Here is a 23484-nt window from a genome sequence, read left to right on the forward strand (position 1 = left end):
ATAACCTATTTAAAACCTTATAGAGCAGATCATCTATCTATATAATAAATTGTGACATTATAACATCACTTTGTGGTGATGTTGTGGAATCACTTGACACCTTGCTAGCTTCTGGCCGAGTTTTCCACAGCAGTTTTCTCTAAAACTATCGCGAGCAAGTAGTTAGTAGAAGAAGAGTGAATGAAGCTGCTATAGCGAGCAGCCCCCTTTGTTGGCCTCAACAAGCACAACGCGATTGAGACGTCAACCGGTAGGCTCTGCTGCCCGGCCTTTCTTGCCAAGTGAAATATTTCATTTTGCGGTCTGTTTTTAACGCACATTTAAAAACGGGGACATTTCCAGGGAAAGGCCACCAAAAACGGGGATGTCTGGTCACCCTATTTTACACAGGAAACGGAAACCAATTGTCACTTAGCTTATTCATGTGCGGGTTGACAACATGCATAGTAAAGTTTGCTTAACTATATATCTTTGTCTGTCGTGACTACAACCAACACAAAGCATATTGAAACAGCTAATATGCTGTTGTCTTAGGTCTCTCTTTATGTCGTGTTGTGGTGTCTCTCTTGTGATGTGTGTTTTGTCCTAAATTTTATTTTTTAATCCCAGCCCCCGTCCCTGCAGGGTGCCTTTGGCCTTCTGGTATGCCGTCATTGTAAATAATGAATTTGTTCTTAACTGACTTTCTTAGTTAAATAAAGCTTAAAGAAATAAACAAATACAACAGAAGTCCCAAATAATTTCAATACAAGTAAAGACGCATAGGAACTACGTACATCGAAGCGCGACCAAAACTAAACGCATGCGCATATGACGGCCCCAGTCCTTTGACGCCATTTGAGACATCGCAGGACTGTTTTTCTTCAGGTACTTGCTAATGTTGATCAATTGGCTATTGTTTTAATTTGTTGACCGGCATGATACACTATAATTGCTGGCTAGCTCTCTGACCAGATTGTATTATTTAATTAGCTAGATCTTGACGTTCAAGTTGTGGTTGCTAGCTAGCTAGCAGGTTGGCCTATAATTTGTCGGTGCAGATTTCTTGTTTCGGAACTTAGATTTTCTCATTGATGTAATAAACACAGATAACATTGATTCATCGGCGAGCCTAAGTACTGAGCTGATTGTCCATAGTGTCTTTCAGACAAATGGATGGCGAAGAGGACGAATTCTTCTCCGGGAACCACTCTGGTAAGAACTGCTTCGGCGGGGGCAAGCTTCCTAGCTAGGTCTTATTGGTTTGTTGTTTACTGTACCAGCAACGAGTTGTCTGTTCTTTCGTGTATTTATTATGGATCCCCGCAAGGCAGATCTTACAGGCCTAGTTTTGTCGCTTCTGGACGACTGGTCATTTGCCACAAAGAAGAACTTGGGAAAATTACAACTGGCCCAGAACAGGGCAGCAAGGCTGGACCTTAAATTAATAATACGTATGCCAATAACGCGTGGCTTCATTTTTGCTGGGGTCCAGCAATGTTGTGGTGGGTTTTTCTTAACTTTTTACTTTTTTCTACATTGTATAATAATAGTGAAGACATCAGAACTATTAAATAACACATATGGAATCATGGAGCAACCAAAAATATATATTTATATTTGAGATTCTTCAAATAGCCATCCTTTGCCTTGATGACAGCTTTGCACACTCTTGGCATTCTGTCAACCAGCTTCAGCTGGAATGCTTTTCCACCAGTTTTGAAGGACATCCCACATATGCTGAGCACTTGTTGGCTGCGTTTCCTTCTCTCTGCGGTCCGACTCATCCCAAACATCTCAGTTGGGTTGAGGTCCGGCGATTGAGGAGGCCAGGTCATCTGGTGCAGCACTCCATCACTCTCCTTCTTGGTAAAATAGCCCTTAAACAGCCTGGAGGTGTATTGGGTCATTGTCTTGTTGAAAAACAAATTATAGTCCCACTAAGCCCAAACCACATGAATGTCGTATTGCTGCAGAATGCTGTGGTAGCCATGCTGGTTAAGTGTGCCTTGAATTCTAAATAAATCACAGACAGTGTCACCAGCAAGCACCCTCACACCATAGCACCTCCCCCTCTATAATTTACGGTGGAAAAATACACATACGGAGATCATCCGTTGACCCACACCTCGTCTCACAAAGACACAGCGGTTGGAACCAAAAATCTCAAATTTGGACTCCAGACCAAATGACAAGTTTCCACCGGTCTAATGTCAATTGTTCGTGTTTCTTAGCCTAAGCAAGTCTCTTCTTCTTATTGGTGTCCTTTAGTAGTGTGTTCTTGGCAGCAATTTGACCGTGAAGGCCTGATTCACAGTCTCCTCTGAACAGTTGCTGTTGAGATGTCTGTTAATTGAACTCTGAAGCATTTATTTAGGCTGCAATTTCTGAGGCTGGTAACTCTAATGAACTTATCTTCTGCAGCAGAGGTAACTCTGGGTCTTCCATTCCTGTGGCGGTCCTCACTAGAGACTGTTTCATCATAGCGCCTAATGGTTTTTACGACTGCATTTGAAGAAACGTTCAAAGTTCTTGACATTTTCCGGATTGACTGACCTTCTTGTCTTAAAGTAATGATGAACTGTTGTTTCTCTTTGCTTATTTGAGCTGATCTTGCCCTAAAATGGACATGGTATTTTACTAAATACCAATACCATGTCCTAATCTTCTTTATACAAAAACATGTAATGATGAAGTCAGTCTCTTTGAGCCATGAGTGATTGACATGCGTATTATTCGTGTTAACTCTGCATGTACATTTAAGGGCCAGCCGTGCTGCCCTGTTCTGGGCTAGTTGTAATTTTCCCAACTTCCTCTTTGTGACACCTGACCACACAACTGGGCAGTAGTCCGGGAGCAACAAAACTAGGGCCTGGAGGACCTGCCTTGTTGATATTGTTGTTAACAAGGGAGCGCAGCGCTTTAGTATGGACAGACCTCTCCCCATCTGAGCTACTGTTGCATCAATGTTATTGTTTACATTGTCATCATGCCAATTGTATATGATACCAATAGTTGTAAACATTCATTCTGGAATGCCAAAAAATGTGTTGGTTATGTCCTGGTCTTGTAGATGGTGGTGGCACCCCGGTACAGGACGAAAATGCTCCCGGTTCAGATGCGGAAGAGGAGATGAGGATTGAGTCGTGCCACTCAGAGGTAAGGGGATTGTCATCTAAGCAAGACGTGTTCAACATCAGTCTAGTGTGGTGGTCAAGCCCTCTTGATTCCCCAACCATCTTGCACATACAGATTAACATTTTAAAAATATTTATAATATCCCAGGGCTCTATGCTGACCTTTTTTTACAAGGAAAAATGTAGGTGCACACACAGACATTTAGGAGCACAATAAAGCTAGAATACTTCATTTTTCTAGGCGCATTGGTGCTCCTAAATTAAAATGTCAGATCGCACAGCAAAATATTTAGGCTCATATGCAAGTGAAGTGCTGGCACTGTAGAACCCTGTATCTATCCTAACCTTAGACTTATAAAGCATTTTATATTTCCACTTTTTGTTATGCAGGATGAGAATAGTCATGGTGAGGGTGCAGCTCAGGCCATGGAGACAAACGGTTTGGCCAGTGGGTCAGACAACGAGGGCCACAAAAGGGAGGACAGTGACTCTGAGGAGGAGGCACCAGTCAAACGCAGCATCTCAGACATAGAGTGCACCCCCCCACCCAAACTCAGGGGCAGCACCTCAGACATAGAGTTCCCACCCAAACGCAGAGGCAGCAACTCTGACATTGAGGGGTCCCCAGTCAAACACAGAGGCTGCACCTCTGACATGGAGGAGAAAGAAACCAATCAGGCTGCAGCCGGGAGCGACTCTGAGAATGAGGATCAGCCCCCATCTCCAGCCCGGAGCAGACACTCGAATGCACGCAGTGACTCTGAGACTGAGGTGCCCGAACACAAAGCACAGATCGAGTCTGATGGAAAGGACGAGGAGTGCGGTGCGAAGAAAGGGAAGTGGAAGGCTGTAATGCATTCCGACAGTGAGGATGAGGTGGAGGCTCGGCCAGTGAAAGCAGCTGCAGGCAGTGGCCAGGAGAAGGGTAGTCACGCAAAACGGGTGGTGGATGATAGTGAGGATGACGACGCAATGCCAAGTAGGTGCCATCTACATCAGAGTATTGGGATAGGGGAAACAGTTGACTCCTGATATGTACACAATCAATCAGTCTACTGATCCCTATTCGAATATGTTTTCTATTCACTTTCTCCAGATATCGGCATGCTCTGGATTAGTACACACATTCATACAACAACAGTTCCAAGTTATTGCACTATATCAAGTAGGGGTGTGACATTTAAATGAAATTCAGAAAAAATCCCTAACCTAAAAGGAAAAATGTTTTACAAAATTAAAATCGCAGTGCAGTTATCACTAAACTACCACTAACAGGTCCCGGTCATCATAAAGGGGGAAATTAAACATACCTAACACAATAATACTTTAATGTTAGTTGGAGGAGATATGCATCTTTCAAATTATTTACATTTTAGTAATTTAGCAGATGCTCTTATCAAGAGCGCATACATTTTTCATACTGGTCCCCCGTGGGAGTCGAACCCCAACCCTGGCAGTGCAAGTGCCATGCTGCACCAACTGAGCCATCCCAGACTGCCACAGTTATAAAGCGTTCTGCATGTCATTGTCATTCACAGTTGGGAAAATGGCAGAGTGAGACAGGGAAGCGACAGCAACAAAGTACTGTAAGGCTATATTTTGAAAAGTTAAATGAGAAAGTTGTGTAATGCAAACTTTGAGGTGGAATTGAGCTATAGTGGCAGTACAGGTGTCAGGTGCAATGCCGACGGGAGGCACTGTGAGACCCAACCTGTTGCTTGCAGCAGTGCGATTAGGGACGGAGTGAGAAAATCAGCGCTGATTACAGAAATGATTGCAGTTAATATGCAGCCATTGTCAATGGTAGAGGATGTCGGCTTCAATGTTGCCTTAATGGCATGTATAGAGCCAGACTACAAGATGACAAACCGTGAACACCTGGATGTAGAAATTGTACAATGATTGCTCTGTAAGTACAAAGTGCAAGCTCTCAAACACCAGATTTTTGGAAGTTTATGAACACGCTGTCACACATCGCTGCAACGAGCCATCACATTGAGAAGTGAGAACAGGCACACAGCAGAGAATTGTTGCTGAGTGGGTGGGTAGCAGCAGTAAGGTGAGCGCCGTCTGGTAGGGTTTCCACTAGATCGCAAAGTCATAATTGTCTATATCGTAAAAATGCATGAAAAGAAATACACTTTTTGGTCTTAATTTAAGGTTAGGGTTAGGCATAAGGTTAGCAATGTGGTTAGGTTTAAAATCAAATTTTAAAGATGCACTATGCAGAAATCGCTCTGCCATTTCCTGTATGCAAAAATTCGAATAGTCCGCCTAATTTCAGTTTGTGGCAAAACAAGCAAGTATAGTGTAGAGAATCATCGTACCATCCAAACCACTGTGAAATATATTTTCCATAACCAATAATCTTGTATATTTAGCTGTTTTTGAAGCTAGTGTATAAAACCGAAGGTAAAAGTTGCAAAAACAAAACTTAAGCATGGGAAGCATAGAAATAGCACACCCAGAACGAATCTACTGCTTCTTAGACTTGCTTTCAATGAGAATTACAGATCTATAACTCACATTTCTATGTGAAATTTGTTTGGGTCGCACAAAAAGTTACACATTGCAGCTTTAACCTCTTTGGGCTAGGGGGCAGTATTTTGACATCCGGATGAAAAGTGTGCCCAAAGTGAACTAACTGCCTGTTACTCAGGCCCAGAAGCTAGGATATGCATATAATTTTATAAAGTTTCTAAAACTGTTAAAATAATGTCTGTGTGTATAACAGAACTGATATGACAGGCAAAACCCTGAGGACAAACCATCAAAAAAATACCATCAAAAAAATATTATAATTCAGCCTACTACTGTTTCCAATGGCTGTCATGTTTATTATGAGGCGAAATCCTCCCAGATTGCAGTTCCTATGGCTTCCACTAGATGTCAAGTCTTTAGAAAGAGTTTCAGGCTTGTTTTTGGAAAAATTAGCTAGAATTTGTAGTTTTTCTAAGTGGCTCCCATTTTGGCTGTAGTGTTTTCATGCGATGAGAGCGCGTTCTTTTGTTGTTTATCTCCAGTAAAGACAATAACGATTCTTCGTCTCAAATGTTATCGTTTATGTATTAGGGTACCTGAGGTTTGATTATAAACGTTGTTTGACTTGTTTGGAGAAGTTTATTGGTAACGTTTGGGATTCATTTTGTATGTGTTTTGAAGGAGGGGAAACCGGTGGATTATTGAATGAAGCGCGCCAGCTAAACAGTTTTTTTTTTTTATGAAACAAAAGGACCATTTGTGATGTAGCTGGGACCTTTTGGAGTGCCAACAGAAGAAGATCTTCAAAGGTAAGGCATTTATTATATCGTTATTTCTGACTTTCGTGGCGCACCTGCCTGGTTGAAAAATGTTTCGGGGCGCGGGGCGCTGTCCTCAGATAATCGCATGGTGTGCTTTCGCCTAAAGCCTTTTTGAAATCTGACACAGCGGCTGGAATAACAAGAGGTTAAGCTTTATTTTGATGTGTGACACTTGTATTATCATGAATGTTAAATATTTCTGTAATTTGAATTTCGCGCTCTGCGATTTCACCGGAAGTTGTTGAGATGGGACGCTACCCTCCCACCTGCCCATAAGAAGTTAAGAAGAGAAGTTGTCTGAATAGGCGGGGTTTATGACTCTGTGGCTGTGGTAACTAGTGATGACCGTCCGGTCGGACTGGATTGCGGTAGATTGAACTGCATTGCCCCTTAATGGTCATACGGAGGACCATATCTGAATCGTGAAGTCACATCAATCATAAAAAATTTCTTATCGTGTAACGATAAACAAATGGCAGTTTAAACATTAACCTGTTGAGGGTAGGGGGCAGTATTTGCACGGCCGGATAAAAAACGTACCCGATTTTAATCTGGTTATTACTACTGCCCAGAAACTAGAATATGCATATCATTATTGGCTTTGGATAGAAAACACCCTAAAGTTTCTAAAACTGTTTGAATGGTGTCTGTGAGTATAACATAACTCATATGGCAGGCAAAAACCTGAGAAGATTCTGTATAGGAAGTGGCCTCTCTGACCATTCCTTGGGCTTCTTGACTCTCTTTATTGAAAATGTAGGATCTTTGCTGTAACATGACTCTTCCTACGGCTCCCATAGGCTCTCAGAACCCGGGAAAAAGCTGAATGATGTCAAGGCAGCCCCTGGCTGAAAAACATTAGCGCCTTTGGTAAGTGGTCTAACAGAGGACAATGAGACTGAGGCGTGTGCATGAGGCGACCCCATGTTTTTATTTTCTCTCTCTTTGAACATAAACACGGTTTCCCGGTTGGAATATTATCGCTTTTTTACGAGAAAAATGGCATAAAAATTGATTTTAAACAGCGGTTGACATGCTTCGAAGTACAGTAATGGAATATTTAGATTTTTTTTGTCACGAAACGCGTCGGGCGCGTCACCCTTCTTTACACTTCGGATAGTGTCTTGAACGCACAAACAAAATAGAGGATATTTGAACATAACTATGGATTATTTTGAACCAAACCAACATTTGTTATTGAAGTAGAAGTCCTGGGAGTGCATTCTGACGAAGAACAGCAAAGGTAATAACATTTTTCTTATAGTAAATCTGACTTTGGTGAGGGCTAAACTTGGTGGGTGTCTAAATAGCTAGCCCGTGATGGCTGGGCTATCTACTCAGAATATTGCAAAATGTGCTTTCACCGAAAAGCTATTTTAAAATCGGACATAGCGAGTGCATAAAGGAGTTCTGTATCTATAATTCTTAAAATAATTTGTTTTTTGTGAACGTTTATCGTGAGTAATTTAGTAAATTCACCGGAAGTTTGCGGGGGGGTATGCTAGTTCTGAACATCACATGCTAATGTATAAAGCTGGTTTTTGATATAAATATGAACTTGATTGAACAAAACATGCATGTATTGTATAACATAATGTCCTAGGATTGTCATCTGATGAAGATCATCAAAGGTTAGTGCTGCATTTAGCTGTGGTTTGGGTTTATGTGACATTATATGCTAGCTTGAAAAATGGGTGTCTGATTATTTCTGGCTGGATACTCTGCTGACATAATCTAATGTTTTGCTTTCGTTGTAAAGCCTTTTTGAAATCGGACAGTGTGGTTAGATTAACGAGAGTCTTGTCTTTAAAATGGTGTAAAATAGTCATATGTTTGAGAAATTGAAGTAATAGCATTTCTAAGGTATTTGAATAACGCGCCACGGGATTCCACTGGCTGTTACGTAGGTGGGACGATTTACATTTGTCACATGCATCGATCCCCGGTTCAAATGTTTAAACGTTGTGGTTATTTCCATGTGTAGTAGAGAAATAACAACAAATAAGGCACTGACTGATAGCTGTTAGTGTATCTAGCTAGTATGCTAACCGTAGCTAGCTAATTCAAGTTATATGAGCACCATTTCAGTTAAGATGGGTGAAAAATAATTATTTCAGAAAGACTACCTGTCGAGATGAGTTTCAGCAAAACCATGCCTATTATACAAGATGTTGACGCTTGTCTGACTTTTGCCGTTTGATAATTCCAGTGACCCTGTCGGATTGCAGATGTCATTAATATTTGGACATGCACACGGACATGATCAAAAAGCTATATTTGCTCTCTCTGTCATTTCAGCAAGCTAGCTATATATCAATGCATTATTTAAATTGCATCTGCAAATCCGCCATAGAAATGGAAAGAATTTAAACTCTGGTAATATGGATAGACAAAATATTGAACAATGGGCGAGTTCGTTTAGCATGGCTGGTGCACCAGGTGGAAGGAGATTTCTCTTTAGGATCAATGGAATGGTTGAGAATGAGCAAACCCTGCACACCCGGGGAAGCGGACCATGCAAAACTAATTTGCCCAAAAATGTAGTGGTCAAACTATTCATCTTGGGGGGGGGGGGAGCGGGGGTTCTAAAATGCAGTCATGTCACGCAATTTTACTATTGTTTAGATAGTCGGATATTTTTCTTTTTAATGCAGACTAGCTCAAAAATAAGTGAAATTACCCAATGGATTATGATAATTTTATGCCCAAAAACGTGGTGTAAAAACATTCGTTTTCACCACATATTTTAATTTGCTCCATGGTTCAGGCAGCCAAGTGTAGGCTACGGCGAAAAGCTGTAGCCAGAGAAGGAAGGGGAAGCGAGACACCCCACTTGGCAGTTTTTTTTTTCTGCTTCTATGAAAGTCGATGAACTAAGAAGACCAGACCCAGCTGCTATTGCATTATTGTCTATCAAACACCCACCCCGTTAAGTAAACCGGAACCAAAAGATGTTTCAATAGTTTACTCAGGCCGATTACCATCTTAATTTAGCCACCATCTTTGCTGTAGCCAAAGATTAGGGTAAGCATACCAATTGAGTCCATGTACCCATTAAGCCCACGCCCATCCTTTGGGTTCAAATAAATAAAAAAATTCAGCTGTTTTAATGTTTCAACAAATTAATCTGGTTATATCCTGGACACAGAGCGGGGTGCCTCGTAAGGATCCGCAGAAGGTGAGTGGGAAAGCTGCCGTTACCGTCAATATTACTCGCCAACGTGCAATCATTGGACAATAAATTACACAATGTGCGATCACGAACATCCTACCAACGGGACATCAAAAACTGTAATATCTTATGTTTCACGGAATCGTGGCTGAATGAAGACATGGATATTCAGCTAGCGGGATATACGCTGCACTGGCAAGATGGAACAGCACACTCTGGTACGACGAGGGGCGTGGTCTGTGCATATTTGTAAACAACAGCTGGTGCATGAAATCTGAGGAAGTCTAGATTTTGCTCTCCTGAAGTAGAGTATCTTGTGATAAAATGCATACCACACTATTTGCCTAGAGAGTTTTCAGCTATACTTTTCGTGGCTGTTTATTTACCACCACAGACGGATGCTGGCACTAAGACCGCAGCTGTATAAAGAAATAAGCAAATAGGAAACCGCGCACCCAGAGGTGGCGCTTCTAGTGGCCAGGGACTTTAATGCAGGGAAACTTAAATCAGTTCTACCTAATTTCTATCAACATGTTAAATGTGCAATCAGAGGGGAAAACAATTCTAGATAACCTGTACTCCACACACAGAGACGCGTACAAAGCTCTCCCTCGCCCTCTATTTTGGTAAATCCGACCACAATTCTATCCTCCTGATTACTGCTTACAAACAAAAATTTAAAGCAGGAAGCACCAGTGACTCTGTCTATAAAAAAAGTGGTTAGATGAAGCCGATGCTAAACTACAGGACTGTTTTTCTATCACAGACTGGAACATGTTCTGGGATTCTTCCGATGGCATTGAGGAATACACCACATCAGTCACTGGCTATATCAATAAGTGCATCGAGGACGTCGTCCCCACAGTGACTACGTACATACCCCAACCAGAAGCCATGGATTACAGGCAACATTCGCACTGAGCTAAAGGGTAGAGCTGCCGCTTTCATGGTGCGGGTCTCTAACCCGGAAGCTTATAAGAAATCCTGCTATGCCCTCCGACGAACCATCAAACAGGCAAAGCGTCAATACAGGGCTAAGATTGAATGATCACGCTATCCGTAGCCAACGTAAGACCTTTAAACAGGTCAACATTCACAAGGCTGCGGGGCCAGGTGGATTACCAGGACGTGTGCTCCGGGCATGTGCAGACCAACTGGCAGGAGTTTTCACTGACATGTTCAACCTGTCCCTGACTGAGTCTGAAATACCAACATGTTTCAAGCAGGGCACCATAGTCCCTGTGCCCAAGAACACGAAGGCAACCTGCCTAAATGACTACAGACCTGTAGCACTCACGTCCGTAGCCATGAAGTGCTTTGAAAGGCTGGTTACAGCTCACATCAACACCATTATCCCAGAAACCCTTGACCCACTCCAATTTGCATACCACCACAACAGATCCACAGATGATGCAATCTCTATTGCACTCTACACTGCACTTTCCCACCTGGACAAAAGGAACATCTACGTGAGAATGCTATTCATTGACTACAGCTCAGCGTTCAACACCATAGTACCCTCCAAACTCGGCACTAAGCTAAGGGTCCTGGGACTAAACACCTCCCTCTGCAACTGGATCCTGGACTTCCTGACGGGCTGCCCCCAGGTGGTGAGGGTAGGTAGCAAAACATCTGCCACTCTGATCCTCAACACTTGAGCCCCTCAGGGATGCGTGCTCAGTCCCCTCCTGTACTCCCTGTTCACCCATGACTTCATGGCTAGGCACGACTCCAACACCAAGTTTTCCGACGACACAACAGTGGTAGGCCTGATCACCGACAATGACTGAACAGCCTATAGGGAGGAGGTCAGAGACCTGGCCGGGTGGTACCAGAATAACAACCTATCCCTCAACGTAACCAAGACTAAGGAGATGATTGTGGACTACAGGAAAAGGAGGACCAAGCACACCCCCATTCTCATCGATGAGGCTGTAGTGGAGCAGGTTGAGAGCTTAAAGTTCCTTGGTGTCCACATCACCAACAAACTAGAATGGTCCAAACACACAAAGACAGTCATGAAGAGGGCACAAAGCGTATTCCCCTCAGGAAACTAAAGATTTTTCATGGGTCCTCAGATCCTCAAAATGTTCTACAGCTGCACCATCAAGAGTATCCTGACTGGTTGCCAACCCCGCTCTTACACTGCTGCTACTCTCTGTTTATCATATATGCATATTCACTTTAACTATACATTCGTGTACATACTACCGCAATTAGTCCGACCAACCATTGCCCCCGCACATTGGCTAACCGGGCTATCTGCATTGTGACTCATCACCCGCCATCCCCTCTTTTACACTACTGCTACTCTCTTTATCATATATGCGTAGTCACTTTAACCATATGTACATACTACCTCAATCAGCCCGACTAACCGGTGCCTGTATATTACCTCGCTACTGTTATTTTTCACTTTTTTTCTTTTGTTTTTGTTTCTTTACTTACCTATTGTTTACCAATATATGTTTTATATTAAGTGATTGTGCTTATGTATGCACATCGTAGCATATTTCATGAGCATTCATTACTATTTCTTGCCAATTGAAAATATGGGTTTTTCATCCTAGCAGTCGTGCTGTCTGTATACCACCACAAACCGCCTTTTACCATACAGTGCATTCGGAAACTATTCGGACCCCTAGACTTTTTCCACATTTTGTTACATTACAGCCTTATTCTAAAATTGATTTAAATAGTTTTTTCCCCCTCATTAATCTACACACAATACCCCATAATGACAAAGCAAAAACAAGTTTCTAGAAATGTTTGCATATTTCTTACAAATTTAAAACTGAAATATTACATACATATTGAGACCCTGTGGGCCCCCTGAGTGGCGCAGTGGTCCAAGGCACTGCATCGCAGTGTTAGCTGTGCCACTAGAGATCCTGGTTCGAGTCCAGGCTCTGTCTCAGCCGACCATGACCGGGAGACCCATGGGGTGGCGCAGAATTGTCCCAGCGTCATCCGGGTTACGGGAGGGTTTGGCCAGCAAGGATGTTCTTGTCCCATCGCGTGCTAGCGACTCCTGTGGCGGGCCGGGTGCAGTGTACCCTGACACGGTCACAAGGTGTACAGTGTTTCCTCCGACACATTGGTGCGGCTGGCTTCCGGGTTAAGCAGGCATTGTGTCAAGAAGTGCGGCTTTGCTGGGTTGTGTTTCAGAGGATGCACGGCTCACCGACCTTCGCCTCTCCCGAGTCCGTACGGGAGTTGCAGCGATGGGACAAGACTAACTACCAATTGGATATCACGCAAAAGGGGTGCAAAAAAAAGATTATTCAGACCTTTTACTCAGTACTTTGCCTAAGCACCTTTGGCAGTGATTACAGCCTTGATTATTCTTGGGTAGGACGCTACAAGCTTGGCACCTGTATTTGAAGTTTATCCCATTTTTCTCTGCAGATCCTCTGATTGGATGGGGAGCGTTGCTACACAGCTATTTTCAGGTCTGTCCAGAGATATTCTTTCGTGAGTCCCGAAGCCACTCCTGTGTTGTCTTGGCTGTGTGCTTAGGGTTCTTTGTCCTGTTGGAAGGTGAACCTTCGACCCATTCTAAGGTCCTGAGTGCTCTGGGGCAGGTTTTCATGAAGGATCTCTCTGTACTTTGTTCCTTTCATCTCTCCCTCAATCCTGACTAGTCTCCCAGATGCCCAACAAGGCCCTCATCCCGTCATTCGCAGGAGAAAAAGACGGCGGTATCGAGGACGAAGGTCCTGGTGCCTTGTAAGGATCCGTCATCAAGAGGGTAATCTACCTTTGAACATCAGCCCTATTAGCCAACGTACATTGGTAGGATATACGAATATCCTACCAATGGCACATTAAAAACTATCTTATGTTTCACCGAGTCGTGGATGAACAACGACATAACATACAGCTGGCGGGTTTTACATTTTTTGGGCAGGATAGAACAGCGACCTCTGGTAAGACGGGGTGGCGGTCTGTATATTTGTAAACAGCTGGTGCACGATATCTAAGGAAGTCTCAGTTTTGCTCACCTGAGGTAGTGTGGTCTACAGCTTATCATGAGATAAACTATTGGCAAATAGAGTATCTGTATTTTTTGTTGTTGCTGTCTATATACCACCACAAACCGCCACGCTGATCCTTAACTCGGGGACCCCTCAGGGGTGCGTGCTCAGTCACCTCCTGTACTCCCTGTTCACTCATGACTGCATGTCCAGGCACGACTCCAACACCAAGTTTTACCCATGACCCAACAGTGGTAGGCCTGATCACCAACAACGATGAGACAGCCTATAGGGAGGAGGTCAGAGACCTGGCCGTGTGGGGCCAGGACAACATCTCCCTCAACGTGATCAAGACAAAGGGATGATTGTGGACTACAGGAAAAGGAGGACCGAGCACACCCCCATTCTCATCGACAGTGCTGCAGTGGAGCAGGTTGAGAGCTTCAAGTTCCTTGGCGTCCACATGTCCAAGAAACTCTCATGGTCCATGTCGTAGACTGTTCTCTCTGGTACCGCACGGCAAGCGGTGCTGGAGCGCCAAGTGTAAGACCGAAAGGCTTCTTAACAGCTTCTTCCCCCAAGCCACAAGACTCCTGAACAGCTAATAAAAATGCTACCCAAACCCCTCTTTACGCTGCTGCTACTCTGTTTATTATCTATTCATAGTCACTTTAACTCTACCAACATGTACACATTTCCTCAATTACCTCGACTAACCGGTGCCCCCACACGTTGACTCTGTACCGGTACCCACTGTATATAGCCTCGTTATTGTTGTTTTACTGCTGCTGTTGAATTATTTGTTACTTTTTTATTTTCATTTTTTTTACTGAACACATAGTTTTTCTTAACTTCTTAAAGCATTGCTGTTTAACCTGTTATGACTAGGGGGCAGTATTTTCACGGCCGGTTAAAAAACGTACCCGATTTAATCTGATTATTACTCCTGCCCAGAAACTAGAATATGCATATAATTATTAGCTTTGGATAGAAAACACTCCAAAGTTTCTAAAACTGTTTGAATGGTGTCTGTGAGTATAACAGAACTCATTTGGCAGGCCAAAACCTGAGAAGATTCTGTACAGTAAGTACCCTGTCTGACCATTTCTTGGCCTTCTTGATTATCTCTATCCAATACAGGGGATCTCTGCGATTACGTGACACTTCCTACGGCTCCCATGGGCTCTCAGAAGGCGGCAAAAAGCTGAATCGTGGCTTTGCAGGCCCTGGCTGAAAAACATTAGCGCATTTTGATAGTGGTCGAACAGAGTACAGAGACTGGCGCGCGCGTGCACGAGGCGACCCCATGTTTTTATTCTTTCGTCTTTGAACGTAAACACGCTTTCCCGGTTGGAATATTATCGTTTTTTTACGAGAAAAATGGCATAAAAATTGATTTTAAACAGCGGTTGACATGCTTCGAAGTACGGTAATGGAATATTTAGATTTTTTTTTGTCACGAAACGCGTCGGCGCATAACCCTTCGTCACCCTTGGATAGTGTCTTGAACGCACGAACAAAACGCCGCTATTTGGATATAACTATGGATTATTTTGAACCAAACCAACATTTGTTATTGAAGTAGCAGTCCTGGGAGTGCATTCTGACGAAGAACACCAAAGGTAATCAAACTTTTGTAATAGTAAATCGGAGTTTGGTCAGGGCTAAACTTGGTGGGTGTCAAAATAGCTAGCCGTGATGGCTGGGCTATCTACTCAGAATATTGCAAAATGTGCTTTCACCGAAAAGCTATTTTAAAATCGGACACCTCGATTGCACAAAGGAGTTCTGTATCTATAATTCTTTAAATAATTTATGTATTTTGTCAACGTTTATCATGAGTAATTTTGTAAATTCACCAGAAGTTTGCGGGGGGTATGCTAGTTCTGAACGTCACATGCTAATGTAAAAAGCTGGTTTTTGGATATAAATATGAACTTGATTGAACAAAACATGCATGTATTGTATAACATAATGTCCTAGGGTTGTCATCTGATGAAGATCATTTACATTTTAGTCATTTAGGAGACGCTCTTATCCAGAGCGACTTACAGTAGTGAACGCATACATTTCATACAATTTCATACATTTTTTTCTGTGCTGGCCCCCCGTGGGAATCGAACCCACAACCCTGGCGTTGCACACACCATGCTGGCATTGCAAACACCATGCTCTACCAACTGAGCCACAGGGAAGACACTTCCCCGAAGTGGTTAGTGCTGCATTTAGCTGTGGTTTTGGTTTTTGTGACATTATATGCTAGCTTGAAAAATGGGTGTCTGATTATTTCTGGCTGGGTACTCTGCTGACATAATCTAATGTTTTGCTTTCGCTGTAAAGCCTTTTTGAAATCGGACAGTGTGGTTAGATAAAGGAGAGTCTTGTCTTTAAAATGCTGTAAAATAGTCATGTTTGAAAAATGGAAGTTTTTGTATTTTTGAGGAATTTGTCATTCGCGCCACGCCTATCATTGGATATTGGAGCAGGTGTTCCGCTAGCGGAACGTCTAGATGTAAGAGGTTTTAAGGGCTTGTAAGTAATCATTTAATTGTAAGGTCTACACCTGTTTGTAATCAGCACGTGACAAATAAAAATTGATATGATATGAGTCCCTGCCTGCTGGAAAAACAACATCCCCACAGCATGATGCTGCCACCATTGTGCTTCACCGTAGAGATGGTGCCAGGTTTCCTCCAGACGTGACGCTTGCCATTCAGGCCTAATTTTCAGTCTTGGTTTCATCAGACCAGAGAATCTTGTTTGTCATGGTCTGAGAGTCCTTTAGGTGCCTTTTGGCAAACTCCATGCGTGCTGTCATGTGCCTTTTTTTTACTGAGGAATGGATTCCGTCTGGCCTCTACCATAAAGGCCTGATTGGTGGGGTGCTGCAGAGATGGTTGTCCTTCTGGAAGCTTTTCCCATCTCTGCAGAGGAACGCTGGAGTACATTGAGTGACCATCAGGTTCTTGGTCACATCCCTGACCAAGGCCCTTCTCCCCTGATTGCTCAGTTTGGCCGGGCGGCCAGCTCTAGGAAGAGTGTTTGGAACTAACTTCTTCCATTTAAGAATGATGGAGGCCACTGTCTTCTTGGGGACCTTCAATGCTGCAGAAATGTCTTGGTATCCTTCCCCAGATCTGTGCCTCGACACAATCCTGCCATGGAGCTCTACGGACAATTCCTTCGAACTCATGGCTTGGCTTTTGCTCTGACATGCTATGTCAACTCTAGGACCTTTTATATAGACAGGTGTGTGTGCCTTTCCAAATCATGTCCAATCAATTGAATTTACCACAGGTGGACTCCAATCCAGTTGTAGGAACATCTCAAGGATGATCAATGGAAACAGGATGTACCTGAACTCAATTGAGTCTCATAGCAAAGGGTCTGAATACTTATAAGTAATGTATTATTTATTAATTTTTTTACATTTGAAAGAATTTCTAAAAATCGGTTTTCATTTTGTCATTATGCTCTATTGTGTGTGTGTGTGCTGAGGAAATAGTTTTATTTAATACATTTTAGAATAAGACTGTAACATAACAAAATGTGGGAAGAAATTGAATCCGAAACCGCTATACATTTAAAATCCCATGCAGAATGCTAACAAGTGCATTGTGAACATTTTATACAGCTTTTGACCTAAACTATTTTCAGGACAGACATTTTCAGCTCATGAACAAAAAATGGTATTCACGGTTTGCTGCACGCACAAAACAAATATTAGACAGTACGTCTCTTGTTCTAACCACTTAGTTCGATAGCTAACTAGCTACTAAGTAAGCAATCCAAATGTCCAATTGCAGAGCATTTAGCACATTTTAGACTGTTAACCCAGTTAACAGGTACCCATTAAGCCCAGTCTGGACTTTTTGCATTGTATTCAATATTTTTATGTAAGTAAAGTCATTAAACTTTATGAGAGATTCACTTTTCTTAGAAAAATTAGGGCTGTATATGTTAGAAATATCTAAACTTAGATTTTGGAACGCACATATTTGCGCAAAGCGGGCAGATCGGTTTTGTCACTTCAAGCCCAAATATATCCTACTTTGACTAAAACGGTGACTTGCATTGTTGTGCAACATCATGGGTAAGCTCTGGCCATTGTCTTCCAGCTTGAAAAAGTGGATTTCTACTGCAGTGGGTGTTTTAAGATATGAGTTCATCGGCCGTTGGAACCCCAAACCAATGAATCTCCGGTAAATTTTTTTTGTTGTTGTGCATATTACCTTCTGAAACTTTTTTGTTGTTGTGACAACTGATGCGTCCTCTCCTTCACTGTTGAATTAACCATGTAACTGCGTTGGGATTGACCCCATTTAGTCGGTTGTTTGGTCAATAGGCTGTTGGTCAACCGAGATGTCAATAATAAAGCATATAGCAAAAGAAAATAAATAATTAATTGTGATATCACGCCTGTGTTAGTGGACTAATCCATTGGAGGCTGTGGGGATGGCAGTCAATCACTTGAAGACGTGCTACTGAAATTGTATGTGGTGGTAATAATAACAATGGTGCAAAACTATTCGATTGGTCGAAAGAACAGATGACTCCTGGTCGACCAAGATTTTTTTTTTTGTCGGGACAGCCCTACTATTGATCTACAAGTCATTTTGCATGCCGAATAACCTCATGCAATATCAGTAGCCTAGTCAAACTGTGCACTGCTTTATAAAATGGCTTGAACAATATTAGGCTTTATTAGTTGAGGGACAGCCAATGTAATTGGTTATTGTTATCAAATGCCCTGTTGACTTTTCTTTACCGGCATAAAGGTAAACTATCGCCTGAGACACAACTGTCATTTGGCTATTCTGCTGATTATACATACATACATACATACATACATACATACATACACTGCTCAAAACAATAAAGGGAACACTAAAATAACACATCCTAGATCTGAATGAATGAAATAATCTTATTAAATACTTTTTTCTTTACATAGTTGAATGTGCTGACAACAAAATCACACACAAATAATCAATGGAAATCCAATTTATCAACCCATGGAGGTCTGGATTTGGAGTCACACTCAAAATGAAAGTGGAAAACCACACTACAGGCTGATCCAACTTTGATGTAATGTTCTTAAAACAAGTCAAAATGAGGCTCAGTAGTGTGTGTGTGTGTGTGTGGCCGTGGCCTCCACGTGCCAGTATGACCTCCCTACAACGCCTGGGCATGCTCCTGATGAGGTGGCGGATGGTCTCCTGAGGGATCTCCTCCCAGACCTGGACTAAAGCATCCATCAACTCCTGGACATTCTGTGGTGCAACGTGGCGTTGGTGGATGGAGCGAGACATGATGTGCTCAATTGGATTCAGGTCTGGGGAACAGGCGGGCCAGTCTATAGCATCAATGCCTTCCTCTTGCAGGAACTGCTGACACACTCCAGCCACATGAGGTCTAGCATTGTCTTGCATTAGGAGGAACCCAGGGCCAACCGCACCAGCATATGGTCTCACAAGGGGTCTGAGGATCTCATCTCGGTACCTAATGGCAGTCAGGCTACCTCTGGCGAGCACATGAAGGGCTGTGCGGCCCCCCAAAGAAATGCCACCCCACACCATGACTGACCCACCGCCAAACCGGTCATGCTGGAGGATGTTGCAGGCAGCAGAACGTTCTCCACGGCGTCTCCAGACTCTGTCACGTGTGCTCAGTGTGAACCTGCTTTCATCTGTGAAGAGCACAGGGCGCCAGTGGCGAATTTGCCAATCTTGGTGTTCTCTGGCAAATGCCAAACGTCCTGCACGGTGTTGGGCTGTAAGCACAACCCCCACCTGTGGATGTCGGGCCCTCATACCACCCTCATGGAGTCTGTTTCTGACCGTTTGAGCAGACACATGCACATTTGTGGCCTGCTGGAGGTAATTTTGCAGGGCTCTGGCAGTGCTCCACCTGCTCCTCCTTGCACAAAGGCGGAGGTAGCGGTCTTGCTGCTGGGTTGTTGCCCTCCTACGGCCTCCTCCATGTCTCCTGATGTACTGGCCTGTCTCCTGGTAACGCCTCCATGCTCTGGACACTACGCTGACAGACACAGCAAACCTTCTTGCCACAGCTCGCATTGATGTGCCATCCTGGATGAGCTGCACTACCTGAGCCACTTGTGTGGGTTGTAGACTCCGTCTCGTGCTACCACTAGAGTGAAAGCACCGCCAGCATTCAAAAGTGACCAAAACATCAGCCAGGAAGCATAGGAACTGAAAGTGGTCTGTGGTCATCACCTGCAGAACCACTCCTTTATTGGGGGTGTCTTGCTTATTGCCTATAAATTCCACCTGTTATCTATTCCAGTTGCACAACAGCATGTGAAATTTATTGTCAATCAGTGTTGCTTCCTAAGTGGACAGTTTGATTTCACAGAAGTGTGATTGACTTGGAGTTACATTGTGTTGTTTAAGTGTTCCCTTTGATTTTTTAAAATTTATTTAGAATTCAAGGCACACTTAACCAGCATGGCTACCACAGCATTCTGCAGTGATACACCAGTCCCACCAAGCGCAAACCAGATGGGATATCATTTGTTTTTCAACAGGACAATGACCCAGAACACACCTCCAAGCTGTGTAAGGGCTATTTGACCAAGAACGAGAGTGATGGAGTGCTGCATCAGATGGCCTGGCCTACCCGATCTCAACCAAATTGAGATGGTTTGGGATGAGTTAGTCCGCAGAGTGAAGGAAAAGCAGCCAACAAGTGCTCAGCATGGAGTATTGTTGAGCGTGAAAAACCCAGCAGTGTTGCAGTTTTTGACACACTCAAACTGGTGCCCCTGGCACCTACTAACGTACCCTGTTCAAAGCCCCTTAAATATTTTGTCTTGCCCATAGGCTACATTGCGGGGTGGTAGATGCCCAGTCTCCCGTATGGCTCAGCTCAGGTGCCTGCATACACCATAGACACATATACTTGTCACAGACACACCTTGGTTTCACTGTCCAAGTGGGGACCAAAACATTTTATTCCCATTCAAAATCCTATTTTCCTTAGCCCCTAACAGTTAAACTAACCCTAATTGTACCCCTAAACCTAAAGGCCTCAGCATGCCAGGCGAACCAAACGAGTGTGCTCGCATACTCCCTTAAAAAACCTTCGCTTGAAAAACTGTAAGAAATATAGTACTGTGTCAATTGTTCTTGATGCCATAGCCAGTATACATACACTTCCTCAAAATAGTCAGAATGAATCTAAGATAACTCAAGAAATGTCATACTTTATGTTTTTGCAGAGGGAGATCTTAGTTGTGCAATTTTACATCTAAGATGTTTGCAGTATTTCTCAAAAAAAGGGCATGAAAACAAGTCCTCTTGTTGAATGACAACAGACTGTATTGAATAATCCATACTGTTGACCAATCACTGACGAAGGGGCGAAGACTTCGGCTATCAACTTTGGCTTGCCTAAATTTTTTGTGTACGCCCGAACAGCCGGAAAAACCCTTACTGAAGTCCAAATCGAACAAACATTTTTCATTTTGGGGACTGGCGAAATGTCCCTTTTAATTATTATTTTTTTTTAATCCCCCTTGTTTTACTATCCTTGTGAGGACTTTTGGAACCCAAAAGGATAGTGAAGTTAGACCACACAGAATTCAGCTCGGACAGACACAGGCAGGCGTCAGCTCGGACAGATCCAGCTCAGTGAGGTCCAACTCATGTACTCTGTCAGCAGCATATTTTAATTTTAGAATGGAAAATGAATGTGTTTATGCAATAAATGTTAGGGCATTGAATCGCACCAAATTGTTTCAAACTAAAATGTATCGTTACTTTTCTAAGTGAAAGATGCACATCCCTGCACTGTATCTATCAGGTCTCTAACTCCATCTGTTGGTTTCTTAATGTGATTTTGTTGAATGTGTATGTGCTGTTACAGTGAAGAGGAAGAAGGCCATCCTGTCAGACAGTGAAGATGAGAAGGCTGACGAACCAGGTAAAATGACAGACCGGCAGCTGGGCCCGCGCAATTGGGTGGCTCTGGTCAAAAGTAATGTACTGTATGGGGAAATAGGGTGCCATTTAAGATGCACACCTTATCTTGAAGTCTATGACGGTTAGCTAGTGTGTGGAGATTAAGGCTGCATCTTAAATTACTCCATAGTGTACACTACACTGTGGTGTGTTAGGTCTGTATTTTTTTTTATTGAGCTGCTCTGTTGGCCAGGTCTCCCTTGTAAAAAGAGGTCTTCTGACCTCAATCGCACTTCCTAGATAAATAGTTTTGGTCAGAGCCGTGGGGCTTTATGATCATAATGATGGTGACTCCTCTTCCTCAGCGTCGAAGAAGAGCCGCACCGAGTCTGACGACGAGAACTCTGACAGTAACGCAGGCTCAGAAGCGCCCGACAAAACCATGGCCAAACTGCGGGAACTGGGCTCAGAAAGCGAAGACGAGGATGATGGACAGAAGGCGGCAGGAGGGAAGAAGGACGAGAAAACACTGTTTGGTAGCGACAGCGAATCAGGTAATGAGGAAGAGTAAGTATTCCGATCCCTTCACACACACTCACACTCCGTTTTAGTTTGAGTTTTGAATTTCCTTATATAAATGACAATTTGCTGTTTACTTTGCTTTTTACTAACTTTGTCATTCTTTCTGTAATGATAGCACTATACAAGGTATTGTTATTTTTATTCTGTAACTTGACATAAATAAAATTGTTTTGGATTTTTTCACATGCTTCGTAAACAACAGGTGAAATGCTTACTTACGGGTCATTTTCCAACAATGTAGAGTTAAAGATAGATTACAAAAAATTATATTAAAATATTGACATAAGGAGTAACAAATAACAGGGAGTACCAGTACCGAGTCGCTGTGCTGGCGTATGAGGTAATTGAGGTAATTACTATTATACATGTATTTAAATAAGGAACACAGACTGAGAAAAATGTATTTTACAGCTGGGCCCTGCGTATACAGTTTAGGTACAATGATTAAGAAATTACACAAGACAAACAAAGCGGTCACAGATGGCATAAAAAAATACAGTAGCAGATTGTTATATTTACACACAGGTTATTCCCCTAATAGCACAAGAACTTGCATTAACTGAATCAGTTGCAAGCAATACAAAAATGAAAATCCTCCAATTGTTTAAAATGGGCAGGGGGGACAAGTCTCAAGTCTAAGTTTAGTCTGCAGGCTATTCCATAAACAAGGAGCGTAACAGGAAAAGGCAGCCATACCCAACTCAATGGAGATCGCAGGGGCGTCAAGTGTAATCCTGGTTTTATGAATTATAGTTATAATGTTGATGAGTGACGATAAATAAGAAGGTAGTTTATTCAGAAGTGCTTTATAGACACACGAGAGCATGTTCTTGTCTCATGGACAGCGAAGTCCAACCCACATTTTGATATAAAACACAGTGGTGAGTTCTGTAGCTAGCACCCGTAATAAACCTAAGTGCGCAGTGATAAGTAGCATCCAGCGATTTTTAAGTGTGGGTGCCATAGCATGCATGTAGATAATATCCCCATAATCTATAACAGACATAAAAGTAGCTTGCAAAATTTGTCTTCTATTTGGAGAGGACAAACATGTTCCTGTTTCTATAGAGGAAGCCTAGCTTGATTTTTAGCCGTTTACAAAGTTCGTCAACATGTATTTTAAGACAGTTTATCATCCAACCATATCCATAAGTATTTATATGCAGAGACCTGATTTAATTCGAGAGCCATCTAAGCTCGTAAGTGCACGTGTATTTTCAACCAACTTTTTGAACCTATTCAAAATCATAATCTTTTCTTTGTATTTAAACAAGTTTCAGCTGTATAAAAGACCCTTTTAATATCTTAAAATCTGTCTCCAATTGTGATGATGCTTGGTCAGCTGTTGAAGCGATAGAGTACATGAGTGTCATCAGCATATAAATGAATTTGACACTTATCTCATCACCGATA

The 23484-nt window shown here is 42.7% G+C and overlaps 1 protein-coding gene across 5 annotated transcripts in view; it reads left to right on the forward strand.

Moving 5' to 3' along the window:
• Window positions 1-760: 760 nt before the first annotated feature.
• Window positions 761-23484, forward strand: part of iws1 (interacts with SUPT6H, CTD assembly factor 1) — a 44583-nt gene continuing 21859 nt past the window's right edge. For 2 of the 5 annotated variants that reach the window (XM_014213432.3, XM_014213436.3), the window contains exons 1-6: window positions 767-867; window positions 1148-1194; window positions 3053-3138; window positions 3507-4095; window positions 21455-21511; window positions 21855-22056. In XM_014213432.3, coding sequence (XP_014068907.1) covers window positions 1152-1194; window positions 3053-3138; window positions 3507-4095; window positions 21455-21511; window positions 21855-22056 — 977 coding nt within the window. In that variant the 5' untranslated portion in view covers window positions 767-867; window positions 1148-1151. Of the gene's footprint in view, window positions 868-1088; window positions 1195-3052; window positions 3139-3506; window positions 4096-21454; window positions 21512-21854; window positions 22057-23484 lie in introns of all 5 variants that reach the window. The other 3 variants (XM_014213433.3, XM_014213434.3, XM_045724296.2) reach the window with 3 other exon arrangements.

Source organism: Salmo salar, chromosome 09 (genome assembly GCF_965601325.2).
Source record: "Salmo salar chromosome 09, fSalSal1, whole genome shotgun sequence".
Lineage (NCBI taxonomy): Eukaryota > Metazoa > Chordata > Actinopteri > Salmoniformes > Salmonidae > Salmo > Salmo salar.